A 15,901-nucleotide genomic window follows, 5' to 3' on the forward strand; every position below is an offset into this window, starting at 1 on the left:
TAAAACAAGGAAAAATTTTTTGTTCATTTATTTGAGTTGAAATGAGCGAGAGTTCAAATGAATTTATTTGAGTTGAAATGAGCGAGAGTTCAAATGAATTTATTTGAGTTGAAATTAGCGAGAGTTCAAATGAATTTATTTGAGTTGAAATGAGCGAGAGTTCAAATGAATTTATTTGAGTTGAAATTAGCGAGAGTTCAAATGAATTTATTTGAGTTGAAATTAGCGAGAGTTCAAATGAATTTATTTGAGTTGAAATGAGCGAGAGTTCAAATGAATTTATTTGAGTTGAAATTAGCGAGAGTTCAAATGAATTTATTTGAGTTGAAATGAGCGAGAGTTCAAATTAAAAAAAATCTGGAACTGTTCGTATCTTGAAAATCAGGATAAAAATTGCTGCCAAACAAACAAAACATCCGTGTCTTTGAAAATTCGTTCCTATGCTTCCCATTCCATTGCCTTTACAAATTCTTCTTCCGTAAAAGACAGCATCTTTGACGCTTCCATATGTAACTAGAAACAAATACAAGTAAAAAAAAAAAAACGGATTATAAGGAATTTCCCACATGAAAGTAGATTAAAAGTTAACAATTTCATTAGAAATCTAAGTTAGAAATTAAGCTAATGTGTGCAGGAAATGACGTCATGAGAAGAAGTGAAGAAGACACGTTAAGTAAAATTATTTCTTTTTGACTTCCACTTTCTGTTTATCAGAAATTTTGCCAAGTTCTTGCCGGTGTATATTGAGGAAAAGTCCCTTCTGATTAATTATTTCCTGTTTAATTTTGTCTGTGCGTGTAAGTTCGTTCCCTATGGACTCTGAAACGGCTGGGTTGTCTTCAAATCCTTCTGATTAATGCTCACGTAATTCCAGTTTGATTTTAAAACTTTACATAAAAAACAGTCTCTTAACGATATACACTGGCGAGAGGTGTGTGGAGTCATAAAACGGGTGACAGCATTACAGCAGCATGAAAAACAGGCATTAAAACCAAATATTATTATTATTATGATGATGATGATGATGAAGAAGAAGAAGAAGAAGAAGAAGAAGAACCAGGCTTCTCTCTTTACATCATCAACATTGATCCACATCTGGGATCAATTGAAATGAATGGCTCTCGTCTTCAGGAGGCCTCAAGTTTTGACAAGCTTCTGGGCTTGACCTTTACTCCTGATCTTAAATGGAACACGTACATCAAATCTGTTGCCAAGGCCGCTGGAAAAATGTGGGATCTTTCTATCGATCCGGTAAATATCTCACTGCTGATGCTATTCTCTATCTATATAAAAGCCAGGTACGTCCAAGGATGGAATATTGTTGCCACATCTGGGCAGGAGCTGCTAGAAAGGACTTGTCCTGCCTTGATAGAGTTCAAAATAGACTTTGTAGCCTCATAGGAGATGTCCTTTTCTCTTCCCTGCAACCTCTTTTGCCATGTATTTGCCGGTATATACCGAGAAAAATTCCCTTCTGATGAATTATTTTGAGTTTAATTTTAAAACTGTACATACAAAATCTTTAAAATCCTTCTTTTTCAGGATTGCTTTATTCCTACTTATCTATAAAAGCCACTCTGTCTGTGTGTGTAAGTCCGTTCCCTATGGACTCTGAAATGGTTAGGTTGTCTTCAAATCTAATAGCAACAAATTCTTGGGTTATGCTAAATAAAATTGTCTCTTTTTAGCCTTTCACTTTCGGTTTAGCGGAAGTCTTGACAAGTGTTGCTGGTGTATGCCGCAGAAAAGTCTCGTCTGATTAATACTCATGTAAATTCCAGTTTAACTGTCGAACATTCAAAGCTTTACCAAATATGTTTGGATTTAAAGAACAATTGTGAATTTTATTAATCGGTGGCAATTTATATATATATTTATTATGTATAATATGGTGCAATCACATTGACACACCATCGTTAATCAATACAGAGGCTGGCCAGTACCAAATGGGTGACCATTTAAGAATACTAAGCACTGTATGTATAGGGTGGCAGGACAGCACTTCTTAAAGAAAGAGTAAACAAATATATGGTTTAATTTTAAATCTGTACATAAAAAAACTTTACTTTGAAATGCTTCTTTATTCGGAACGGTTTTATTTCTACAGGGTGGAATGATAAAATTGTCACCCTAGAAAAGACGACATGATTCCATTTCCATTTGATGATAACCGGTTTTTTTGTTTTTTTTTGTTGCTGACCATTTACTTATTGGCCAGTTCTGTACAAATCTCAATGAGCGATAAGACCTTTCTATAATGTCTGAAAGTTACACAATGACCAACGAGCGAGATCGGAAATGCGCTGCTGTACAACTCGTGCTCTTTACTGATCAAAGTTATGACAACAGGACCACTGCCAGTACCCTCAAAATGCATCACTGGATTGCCATGAATAACAAAGGCATGTCCAAGGTGATGAAAACAAAGTTTCCATGGTTATGTCTTTGATGTGGTTTCAAGTGAGGCCCACATCATGCCAGCTCACATCTTCGAAGTTGGCTTGAAAGTCAACACCAAAATGTACCTGAATGTGCTGAAGAGTGTGGTAATCCCCTGGAGCAATCAGGTGGCCGCTGGCAGACCCTGGATGTGGCAGCAGGACTCGGCGCCAGCCCACAAGTCTAAAGGCTTGGCTTCACAAGGAATGCTACGATTCAAGGAATGCTTCTCTCACTGACCCCCTTCCTCTCCTGACCTGAATTGGTTGGACTACTCTGTTTCGTCATACGTCGAGAACATCACCAACATAACCAAAATGATGAAAAAAAAAAAAAACCTCCCTAAATGGTAATGAAAGATGTGTCTGATTAAAGGTGTGTTTGTTTGGTGTGATTTGGCAAGACTTCCATTCAATAGAAAGTCAAAATCAAAAAGAAATTTATTTTACATATAAACTAAATCTTTCTATTTGGCTGGTGATTTACTTGATTCAGACGTCTTTTTCAAAGCTGTATTCACTCGCTGTGTCTGTTTTACAAATATTCTAATGAAATGTGCTCTGATGAACTGCTAGTACTTGTGCCCCCTTGACGTACATACCCCCGACTAACCTACCAAGCAGCAAAATCTCACCCCTTCACTGTTGAGGTCTCTAGAAGCTGGAAAGCCTTGTACTCTAATAGTTTCTTGTCTCGGGCTCTTAGACTTTGGAATTCCCTTCCTGTTTCCTGCTTCTCATACTTTATTAAACTGCAGAAATTTAAATGTAATGTGAAGAGACAACTCGCTGCTCAACTCCCCACATTTCCATGCTTGATATGATCTCAAATAGAAGCCTCTTACATTCCGATTGGCATGAAAAAGAGTTTTTAAAAAATGCAGATATAACAAAATCTTTCTCTTTGGCTGGTGGCTTGAATTGATTCAGATGTTTTTTTTTAAAGCTCTATTCCCTCCTCTCAGGTATCAAACGAGGAGAAACTTATATAATGGATATGTAACTCTACAATATGTTGTATAAAATAAAATGGACACTTATGCCGCAGTGCAAAGAATTTTGTCGACATATTTTTTAATTGTTACATTATTCCAACCACTATTACAGGACCAAAAGAAAGAGACTGTCATATCTCCAGTGAACTCAGCCAACCAGAAGGTAAACTCACACACATACACACACATATAAATACAACATAACTTTGAAAGAAATTTTCTAACGCTTTTGTCTACTTCTTAACAAACTTTGGTCTTTCATCTCTGTAAAATTGTTGATCTATAAATATGTTTTGTTTGCTAATTCATGTTGTTTCGCTTTCATTCCAAAATTTCTGTCATTGAGTTTGCACTTGCTAACTGGTGACCCATTCATAACTTTCATGTTTTTATCCAACTTTTTCATTTGCCAATTTAACTACATTTATATTAATTTTAAGTGTTGCTTTTGGTGCTTTTCAAAGACGTCACTATTACTTTGGGGAGATGACGACATTAGGTTTTTGCAACTCTTGCAGGGAGGTGTCTGTAATCAGAGTTTTTTTTTCTGTCTGTTTCGATTCACTCAAAACCGCACACACCTCGTCTTCTCATGTATCGTTCTCTTCTTCCTCTTCTACTTCTTGCTCTTTTTCTTCTTTTTTCTTCTCAGTCGTCAGAAGCGTCGTCTTTGTCTTGACTACGTTTTTCCTTGTCCCTTCTTGCTCACAGTGACCCGTTTTTATGCTAAGCTGAACTCTCGTGTGTGCGAGAGAACACGAGATTTTGCGTGATTACTTGGCAATATTAACCGGCCGCCGCCATCTTGCCGTTTTTCTTTGGACGTGCCCGCTTTGCAGAGTGCACACCTCGAGCGTTTGTCAGGTAAGCCCGTCTGTTCGCAATTTATTACACAGTGTCAAAGTAACACATGCAGTGCTTAGTATCTTGGTAGTGCTTGGTACTGAGGAGGCTCAGCGTTGCTTAACTTTGGTGATCTAATGAGAGCCAGTGTGCCAATATGATTATGCCATATATACATTAGGTTCATTTTTTTTTTTTTTGTGGGCAAGGAGAAGAGAGGGAGAGAGAGAGAGAGAGAGCAGCAGAGAAAAAGTTATTGACTTGGACCCTAATCTTTTCTTTAACTTCCACAAATATAAACATTTTTGTTCTATTCCCTCGTGCTATGTAGACAGACGCCTGAGGTAGTCTTTATTACAATCATTTCTGACCATTTTAGTGAACAGACACATTGAAGTTAAATTTAAAGATATTCATGCGACTGTTGACCACTTGTAAATTTGATATTCCCTGTAAACTTTCTTCTTTGGAGGAATCTGGCATAGCCCAACCAATTTCCTCATAGTTATCAATTTACAAATTCTCTAAGACACGATTTCAGGGAAGAATAAATTCCATCAAAGAATCGGCACTGTTTTTTTTTTTTCTTTTTCAAACAAACCTTTTGTTTCTTGAGAATATCGATTAGTTTCAATTGTTTCCGAAATCCGGTCATCAATTCATTTTTCTGTTTTTCCAAACGACGGTTATCGGCCATTAGCTGCTCTGTCCGTTTCTTATCTTGAGCACTGTGATCCTGAAATAAAAATTTTGACATTTGTTTTTTTAAATACAATGCAAAACAAAATACTTATAGGTATTGGTTAGACAAAGACAAAATTGAAAAAAAAAAAATGAAAAAAAAAAAATGAAAAAAAAAAAATTGAAAAAAAAAAGAAAAAACTTCAATAAAATATTTTATTTTTTTATCAAGATCAATATTTTCATTTTGCTTAGTGATATTTCAGAGGAGTTTTCACCCATGAAAACTTATCTAATAATATCAGCAACTAAAAATAAATTTGTTTGTGATTTACTGAAATTTTATTTGGATCGTTCAGACTACTATTCTCATCTTGAATGGTACACAACATGTAACCTCCGACTTTCTTCAGGTATATCATGTTGATCTCAGGAATCTTTCTGTTGAACTCAAAAACCTGCACAGAATTTCAAACCCGAGTGGATTAAATAAAGTGTTTCATTTGAAATTCCATGCAAATTCCCAAGTGCAACAAGATACCTCCAGACTCAAGACCCGAGAGCCCTTCTACAATTCAAAAATCAAAAATTTCAACAAAACCAGCTTTGAAACCTAGCAGGTGATGCCCTTTTTATTCCCTGCAATCTCTTTCCCACACAAGAGATGTCGCGAGCCTGTCTCTGCTCTAACGTTATTTTCATGTTAGGTGCTCATCTGAACTCAAATCTATGGTTCCTCCTTGCCAAACTTTCACAAAAAACAACGACTAGCTACAACCATTATGTACAATTTTCCCCACTCTCTATCTGTGCCTAAATGTAAACACAAATTCCATGAACAAAGCTTCTTTCTCAGAACTGGCCGCCATTGGAACACTATTCCACTGGCATGCTTCTCGGCTAAATACAACGTGGTGGCATTCAAATCTAATGTACACAAGTTCTTGTTAATTCGTCTTCATAAATAATCAAATTCCACTCAATTTACATCATTAATAACATTCATTAATTCACTACCACCTTACATTCATTAACTCTTATCCTCGAGTGGCCTTCGGACCTTGATAAGCAGTGATCCCAAGTAAGGAAAAAAAAAGCAGTGGGTAGAAGCAAACTAGATCAGAACAAGACATTGTGGGACTGCAGTAAACAAACACAAGTGGAGAAAAATAGACTCCCCAATTTGCCCAAAGTGCAAGGAACCCACTCCTAACCCCAGGACACAGACCACCTGATCCTAGACTGTCCAGTCACCCGACTGGAAGGAGACTATGTGACAGCCCATCTATCTGAAAACAATTTCTCAGACTGGCTAAAAAATAGCGGTATAAAGGTCTAGCCCATATGATACTACTACTACTACTACTACTACTACTACTAGTGCAACAAAGATTCCCAAATTCAACCTAAAGAAGATCAGTTTGCATCGACCAAAGTGTTGTAAGAATAACGCTCAAGATAAGAACAGTAGTCCAAATAATATGATTAGCCGTCAAAAAGAGGCCAAAAATACCCCAGCTGGAAGCCAGGTTGTTACGCCAACTTTCGCTTTTAGGTGAACTCTGACCTTTAGGGTGCTACTAAAACCCTTCCATCCAAACTCCTGTGCTTTACTAAGAGATGCCTCCATTCAGTCTCGAAAGACAAAGGATACCCCTTGTAAGGGCAGCTGTGCGTGTAAATATGTGGCAAGAGTTGCGCAATCCCCAACCACACCTCTCCTGAATCGGCACTGCTTGAGTCCAGTGGCAAGGAGAAATCCAGAACGACTGGAAACAATGCCGAGATAAGCGGAGAGTCTAGAAGTGTAAGCCATGTTTAGTTTCAGATGGTTCGTTGTTCTAAACAAGTCTTGAGAGGTGGTGACTGGTTTGCAGTAGACAGAATAGTTTCCGATGGTTCGTTGTTACACACAAGTCCTGAGAGGTGACTTGTTTGCAGTAGACAGTTCCACAGAGCAAAATATTCTTACAGTGTCGAGACGGAAAAAAACATGTGAAATTGCTCCAGAAAAGGTTTATATTTATGAAGCAATTCTGGTTTTTGATTGGTTGGTAGCAGAACGTGAATTAATTCGATTTGTCAGTTCCTGGCAGCATCGTTTATAAATAGAATCTCTCAACTGTGTGGGATCATACCCCCATTCTTGTTCCAAAATATTACAACATAGAGCACATAAAGCACTTGGTCACCCATTTGGTACTGGCCACGCTCATCGTTGCTTAACTTTGGTGATCTGACGGGAATATATATGTGCTTTACTATCTAACAGTAATACTACCCCTTTTATCCAAACTCCCAAGGGTGATCCCGTTACACTTAAAAGGTACTTTCACATTTTACACGTCCGCTCGTCCTTAAATGAGTGAAGAAGTAGAAAATAACTTGACGACAAGAAACCAACCTTTGATTCGTTTTTTATTTTCACCAGCTGTTCCTTGAATTTTTCGTTCTCCTCCAAAGCACGGTTGAGTCGCACTTCCGTCGCTTTGTGAGACGATTCTTCTTTTTTATTGTTACGCTTTATGTCGTCTAATTCCTGTGGACAAAAATTTACAAAAAAGAAAAAAAAAGTAGAAAGAATAAATAAAAAGTATTAATTAGTGATGGGACGATTCCAATATTTTTCCCGATTCCGATACAATTACCGATTCTGTACTAAATTACCGATTCTGATTCTTTATAAATCTCTAAATATTTAACTATAAAAGTGTTATTTTGTCCCGATTACCATAAAAAGCACATCTTAAACATAAAAACACAGAGATTTTAGTCTTACTGGAAGTTTAAATCAATAAATATTTATTATTTTATTATTACTACAAGCAGTGGAAGATGTTTCTTAAACCAAAATCAAATAAAAAAGATAATTTAAGGAATCGGTTTTGGCTCACAAAATAGGCACAAATTTTTCCGATTCTGATACCGATTCCGATGCCCCGAAAAGCTTGGATTTTTCGGATTCCAGATTCCAATTCCGATTAATTGTCCCAACACTAGTAAAAAGACAATACCGACTTCAAATATCTTTAGATTAGAAATAGAAAAACATTTATGGATAAAAGAAAATAAAAAAAGAAGTTAAAAAGCAGAAGTAAGATGGAAGGAAAAAATGAGGAAAAAAGAGGAGAATTAAATAAGAAAAATATAAAAGAAAGGCAGAAAAAATAAGCAAAAATGTGGGTAAACCAGATCCAATTCATGGAGGCTTAATCCAAAGGAGATAGGAGTACTCCGAAATAAAGTGAATAAAAAGTAAAAATCCGGTACAATCATGGGCAAAATAATCCTGAAGAAAAATTTTAATGAAGATGTAATCTAGTTCTGGGTCTTTGATTAAAGAGATCCTCACAAAAATATCATGTATTGATATTCTGTCCTTAGAAAATGCATTATCATACACGTCAAAAAGCTTTTAAAAGATGCAGTAATAATTTAGAAGAATAGCATACAAAGCAGATGTTGGGTGCATATATTAATATTAAGTAGGGAAGTATTCCAAATTCCAAATAAACCCCTTTCTATAATTTTAAGAAAATGTGCCTTAATTAGGGCAAACAACAATTTTTTGTTACAGAGTCCAGCAATAATACAATAATATTTTCTTCTTACTCTTTTCAAAGCTGCCAGTTGGGTTTCAAATCCGTCATTCTTTGCTTTGCCATCTTCAAACATTTTTTTATATTTTTCAATTTGTGACTGTTGATAGGTGATCGTCTTTTGCTGTCTTGTGCGTTCTTCTTCAACTTGCTTTTTCTGCTTTAAAAGATTTTTATTTTCTTCTTCCTGCAGAAAACAAAGAATGGCATAAGAATTATTGCAACACAACCAACAGAAAGGCACTCAGAGAGTGCACAGTGACACTATGGTACATCTGTGTACAGGACCAATGGTTTGGTCTTTTTTAAGAAAGCCCCCTTTCCTAGATGCATTATTTTCACAGGGGCTGAGGAACTCCATTTACTCTCTGTATGTATTCCTCCAGAATATGGGAAGCTGACAAGTGCTATATCTTGCCTAACCGTGACCTGGAACTGTGAAAGGCAGAGGCGGTCATCACCCTGAGGTATTATACTTCCCTGCTTACCTGAATAAATACAGTATCTAGTATTCTCAGATAGTCACTCATCTGGTACTAGCCAGAGAATGTGCATGTGCCCCCCCCCACACACACAATGGAATTTTGAAACAAACTTTTTAATGCTTTTCTCTACTTCTTATTCAAGAACTTTAAAACTTCTCAACAAAACTTTATCTTTATTTTATTTATTGCGGACTATTATCTTCATCTTTCTTAGTTGTTGTTTCACGACATTTCAGCCAACTATTCCTTTGGCCTTTGTCAGATGGTAACTGCGACAGGATAGGAACTCCGAATCTCCTAACTGCATTCTCAGTAATTACTGCCTTCCATAGTGGTTGTAGTTTCACCACGTTTTTTGGCCCCGTAACTAATAAATAATACCCATCTCAATAATGAATTCCAATTAAAAAATAATATATATATATATTCCATTCCATAGAAGATCAGATAATAAATAAACATGAATTTATAAGACCAAAAAATTCAACCTTGATCGCTCTTCGGGGCCCGTGGCGCAGTGGATAGAGACGTTGAATCTCTACGGTTCCAGGTGAGAATTGTCTGAAGATAGCGATTTCAATCCTACTCAAAGCCGGCCAGAGGCTCAATTGGCCAAAAACGTGAGATGACAACAACTACAGAAGGCAGAAACGAAGTTCCTATCCCGTCGCAATTACCACCTGACGAAGGCCAGAGGAATAGTTGGCCAAAACATTGTGAAATAACAACTAAAAAGATGAGGATAACAGTCCGCAATAAATGAATTAATAAATAATACTCATCTCAATAATGAATTCCAATTAGAATAATATACAAACTTTATCTTTCAAAGTATATTTTACATTTCTGTAAAAATTGTTGATAAAAATATTTGGTTTGTTAATTCATGTTTTCATCCATCTTTTTCGTTTGTGAATTTAACTACATTTATATTGGGAGCGCTGTTCTTGGTACTTTTTCAAAAACGTTTTTTTTTTTTTTTTGCACAGTGGTCACCACTTATCAAGGCCCGGAAGCCACTCGGGGATAAGGGTTATTGCAAGTACATTACGTTAGTGTGGAGATTTGATAAAGTGTTTACTTAAGGGGGCGGTTCATTAGGAATTTGTTAACGTTGGACTTGAACACAACCAAGTTGTAGTCAGGTGGGAAACAGGCAGACGGAACAGAGTTCCACAGGCGTGCAGTTCTAAGAAAGAAGCTTTGTTCATGGAATTTACGTTTTGATTTAGGCACAGATAAAGAGTGGGGGAAATTTTTCACAGTGGATTCAGCTAGACGGGTGTTTTTCATGAAAGATTGGCGAGGGGGGACCAGAGATTGGAGCTCAGACGAGCACCTGCCATGGAAATAACGATAAAACAAGGATAGGCTCGCAACGTCTCTTCTGTAGGAGAGAGGTTGCAGGGTAGAGAAAAGGGCATCCCCCACTAAGCCACGCAGTCTATTTTGCACTCTGTCAAGGCAGGATAGGCTGTTTTTAGCAGCTCCTGCCCAGATATGGCAGCAGTATTCCATCCTTGGATGTACTTGGCTTTTATATAGATAGAGAATTGCATCAGTAGTGAGATATCTTCTGGAGCGGTAGAAGGATCCCACCATCTTTCCAGCGACCTTGGCAATAGACTTGATGTACGTGTTCCATTTCAGATCAGGAGTAAAGATCAAACCCAGAAGCTTGTCAAAACACGGGGCCTCTCCCAGACGAGAGCCATCCATCCCAATTGATGCCAGATGGGGATCAGAGCGTTGATGATGTAAGGATAGGAGTTACTATCACTAAAATAGACTATCTGAAACCAGGAACGGCACTGCATGTCTTTGCTCATATTCATGAACGTATCCATTTACTAACTTTACTAACACACCTTCTCTTTCATTTCCTTTTATTTACTTGTTAACAAAGATAATTCAATACAGTTGTTTTAAATGTTGTCTTTCAATTCTACTGGTCCTCATCTCCAAACATATCTTAAACCTTCAGTGGCTTTTAGCCTTGATAAGTGGTGACTCATTAGTATAAAAATCCTCTCATAATCTTCATCATTCAACTTTTAATTTATCCATCTCATTAACCCTTATCCTCGAGTGGCTTTTAGCTTTGATTAATGGTGACTCATTAGTATAAAAATCCTCTCATAATATTCTCCATCATTCAACTGACAATCTATTCATCTCGTTAACCCTTATCCTTGAGTGGCTTTTAGCCTTGATTAATGGTGACTCATTAGTACAAAAATCCTCTCATAATGTTCTTCACCATTTAACTGACAATCTATCCATCTCATTAACCCTTATCCTTGAGTGGCTTTTAGCCTTGATAAATGGTAATGCATTTGTATAAAAATTCCTCTCATAATATTCTTCATCATTCAACTGACAATTTATCTATCTGATTAACTCTTATCTTTGAGTGGCTTTTGACTTTGATAAGTGGTGTGCATTAGTAAAAAAAAAAAAAGTTACAAAATTAAATCAACTAAAAATGAAAAAGAAAAATCTCTGACCTTCTCACAAAATTCTTGCGAAAACTTGTCCAATTCCTCTTGCATGACATGCAATTTTGCCTTCAGGAAACGTATGGTGGCCTCTAAGAGACAAAATAAAAGATGATAAGAGAATAAAAACAAGAAAAATGCAAAGCTTGTCATGAAACACTTCTGCACATTCGACAGAATACGACCTGCCATTCATATTTGGATTCTTCAGGCTACTGTTCTCATTTTGAGTGTTGTTTTCACAACATTTCGGTCGATATAATCTCCGACTTTCTTCAGTTCTTCAGGTGTATCTTGTCGAATTCAGTAATCTTTGACAGAAACTCAGGAATCTGCGTGGAATTTTGAATGGAACCCTTTATTTAATCTACAGAATGCTCTTGTTCCGTCAGCCATGACTGGGTAGAAGTTCTAAGTAATTTGCGATTGTATTTTGAAGTATCATCCTCCAGAAGAATGTAACTTTACAACTGAATTGTACCAAGTGATTTATCCATTACGCCACAGGTCCTTGCAGACAGAAAGATTACAGATTTTGACAGGAAGATTCCTGAGTTCAACAAGATAAACCTGAATGTCGGAGGTTATATTGACCAAACACATTGTGAAAAATAACACTCAAGATGAGAACAGTAGTCCGAAGAATCCAAATAATACGAATAATCAATCCTTATCTAAAAAAAATTTAGAAACGTTTGATCTGCCATATTTCGATATTTTTCAGATAAGGATTGTAATTGCTTTGGATTATTCAGACATCATCAACTTGTATTTAATATTATCTTGGATGTTATTCTCACATGTTGGCCAGTCAAAGCCAGAGAGAGAGAGAGAGAGAGAGAGAGAGAGAGAATCTACTAGTGGGGTCCAAAAAATTCCTTTATTGAATAGTACCAATGGCTTATTTGTGCTAAATAATCTTAAAAAGAGACACAGGTTTTGTTATTTATTATCTTAGATACATTATTCAGGAAGAGAGAGAGAGAGAGAGAGAGAGAGAGCGCGAGAGAGGGACAGATAGAGAATCTATTAGTGGGGCTGAAAGAATTCATCTATTGAACATTACCAACGAGTTATTTGCGCAACATAATGTTATAAAGAGACATAGTTTTTTTGTTATTCATTATCTTAAATACATTATTCAGGAAGAGACAGATAGAGAATCTACTAGTGGGGTCAAAAGTATTGAATACTATGGAGGGGGGAGGGGCGCTCGGCTTTGCCTGGGCATAGAATACGCTTAAATATGATATTTTAATTTGTCCAGATTTTGTACATATTATTATAGAGTCGTGATTTCAAAAGTAAAAAAAAAAAAACATAAAGTATTTAGGTGCCATCAGCTAGAATCGAAACCAAAACCAAAACTGTAGCATTCAAAGCTGGTGACGTTACCACTGCACCAACGTGAAACGCATATGAACTGATTAAAAATTAAAAATAAACTAAGATGAATGTACAAAATGTTTAACGATTTTTAAAAAATTTTGACCAATTTTTTACCCCTTAAAACTATTTTAACCGGCTAAAGACCCATAAAAGAACGGTCCGTAAAAAAATCCAATCATTTGAGGCCCATAGCATCGTTCTGCAACTTTTAGTTTCGGAGGAGATAGAGTTTGAAAATATGGAGATAGACAGACCGACAGACATATAGCTGTTTATATATTAGATTACCAATAGCTTATTTGTGCCAAATAATCCGAAAAAGAGACATTTTTTTTATTTAATATCTTAGATACATTATTCAGTCAGAGAGAGAGAGAGAGAAAGAGAGAGAGAGAGAGAGAGAGAGAGAGAGAGAGAGAGAGAGAGAGAAAATCTATTAGTGGGGCTGAAAGAATTCATCTATTTAACATTACCAATGAGTTATTTGTGCAATATAATGTTACAAAGAGACATAGTTTTTGTTATTTATTACCATAGATACATTATTCAGGCAGAAACAGAGAGAGACAGATAGAGAATCTACTAGTGGAGTCGAAAGGATTCATTGATTGAACATTATCAATGGCTCCATTAGGGCTTATTAGTGCCTAGTAACATTACCAAGATACATTTTATTTTAATTATTATTCTCAGTACATTATTCATAGAGAGAGAGAGAAAGAGAGAGGAGGAGGAGGAGAGGGAGATAGAGAATCTAATAGTGATTAATTTTAAGAGCATGCATTTTAACACAATAGTGTCACATATTGCAACTTGATGTCAATGAGCATTTCAGAATGATTTTCAATGGAGTTATCTTTTACCAGACTTTTGAAGCCCATTAAATATGGATTAAAAAGCGAATATTAATATACGGCTCAATCACGTTGATACACAGGTTCTCGCCAGATCATCAAAGTTAAGCAACGTTGAGCCTAGCCTGTACCAGATGGGTGACCATTTGGGAAGGCGAGGCACTGTATGTACCGTGAGGTAAAATACCAGGTTGAGAAACTGGCGCGGTCTATCCTTCTCTCGAGGGTACATGGGACTCTCTTAAGCTGTGGTAGGCACCCCATCTTGTGATGGCACCACAATAAAAAAAATACCCTAGATAGCCCTGACGAAGGATCAAGTATTCAGTGACCAACAAGATTTGAATTACACTACAAACTTGGCCTTCGGGACAAGATCAAAGTGTAGTATCTGTTCTTCAGATGCTGCACTTCCATTTCTTGTTCTCTTTCGGTGGAGGAGAAATCCTTCACGCCTGAGACAATTTTTATTTTTGTACCTTTTCTCCACGTTAAAAAACGACCCTGGTGTCTAACTCTGTCCCGTGGGGAGGCATAGTAAATAGGTACACTACAAACTTGTGTAGTGAGTTCAATCTCGGCTATGGCCGCGCTGGATGGATGGATGAAAAAGTGAAATGGACAGACAGACAAGCAGGTAGATATGATATAGAAGAATTTTTAGTTCATTAAAAAAGTTATAGGCCATTGACTCAGAATTAATACTTTCTGCCAAATTGATGGTTAAATACGGTTAAATTTATGCTAAATTATTAAATACTAATTCTTATAAATTCCTAACTTTGCATTTAAAGGATGCCATTATACTTAGTTTGCTCCACCTTATCATTACAAAGATCTATACAAAATTTGAGCCAGATCCGTCCAGTAGTTTCCAAGAAAAAGTAAGACAGACAAAGAGAAATATAAATGTTGAATTGCAACTTCAAAGTATAATAAACTCACCGCTTCCCACATCTTTTGCCGTAGATGGCAGGACGTCATCAAATTCTTCCGAAGGAATTCCAGGAACCAAATCAGTTTTGTTTATTTGTTCAGACATCTGTTGGAATGTCTCCTGCAAATCAGACATGTAAGTCGAGTCTGGGAGTGCTACATCTTCAGCACCACAACTGGGAAAAAAGAAAGAGAAAAAAATTCTCTGATTGTCTACTCATTTTTTCATTTTTGGATGTACATTTAAAGAAACATAGAGACATAGTTGTTTATTTATAATCTTAAATACATTATTCAGGCAGAGCCATAACCCTAATCAGCTTGACTTTTAGAATCCTATCTTTAAAAAAAAAAAAATAGAGAGGCGTGTTGTCAATCTGCTATCCAGGCACACACATGGACACAAAGCACAACACTTTCAGTTTGAGACATATACGTTTATCGCCCCTTCTTTCTAGCAATTGCATGTTTCAGCCCATAGGTGGCGATCAACTTTTTTTTTCCTCTTCTGTCTGTCTGCCTGCCTGTCTGTCTGTCTGTCTCTCTCTCTCTCCCTGTCTTTTTCTTTTTCCCATGACACAGGACAGTGACGACATACGTCACAAGTTCCAAGTCTGATTCACACACGCAAACCGACTTGTACATACCAATACAACCTTACAAAGGTAAGCTAAACTTTGCAAAATTATGAACAAACTAACTATACAATCCATGAATCACCTCTATAACCACATTAAACAAACTATGTCAATCTCAGTCCACAAATGATCACAGAAATCAACAAACACAGACATATGCAACACACACATACGCAACACACACATACGCAACACACACATACGCAACACACACATGGTCCAATACATTTTCACTAAAAGGTTTTGTTTGTATAAAGGAATGTATAAATACTATTTACTTGTTTAAATAAAGTTTAAGGTTGTGCAGAAATAAACTTGGTATGAATTTTCATTAATTTATGTTGTCAAACATGCAATGCTACCTCAACAAAACTTATTTTCATCCCAAACAAGGCACATTACTACTGAGACACAAAGTGATTTGAATTTCAGACCAAGAATTAATCTAGTCTGGTGGAATATGCGGCTTAGTATTGTAACTATAGACAACATCACTTAGAGAAGGTACACCAATCCTTGTGAAACTGCAAAAGTATTTATCTAAG

At 36.5% G+C, this 15,901-nt stretch overlaps 1 protein-coding gene across 6 annotated transcripts in view; it reads right to left on the reverse strand.

Moving 5' to 3' along the window:
• Positions 1-9: 9 nt before the first annotated feature.
• Positions 10-15,901, reverse strand: part of LOC145267058 (testis-expressed protein 9-like) — a 43,302-nt gene continuing 27,410 nt past the window's right edge. For all 6 annotated transcript variants that reach the window (XM_080123006.1, XM_080123009.1, XM_080123005.1 and 3 more), the window contains exons 7-12: positions 14,728-14,894; positions 11,549-11,631; positions 8,570-8,743; positions 7,362-7,496; positions 4,878-5,012; positions 10-513 (exon numbers count right to left, since the gene is read on the reverse strand). In XM_080123006.1, coding sequence (XP_079979132.1) covers positions 439-513; positions 4,878-5,012; positions 7,362-7,496; positions 8,570-8,743; positions 11,549-11,631; positions 14,728-14,894 — 769 coding nt within the window. In that variant the 3' untranslated portion in view covers positions 10-438. The remainder of the gene's footprint in view (positions 514-4,877; positions 5,013-7,361; positions 7,497-8,569; positions 8,744-11,548; positions 11,632-14,727; positions 14,895-15,901) is intronic.

Source organism: Euprymna scolopes, chromosome 42, assembly GCF_053919585.1.
Source record: "Euprymna scolopes isolate OS-2025 chromosome 42, ASM5391958v1, whole genome shotgun sequence".
NCBI lineage: Eukaryota > Metazoa > Mollusca > Cephalopoda > Sepiida > Sepiolidae > Euprymna > Euprymna scolopes.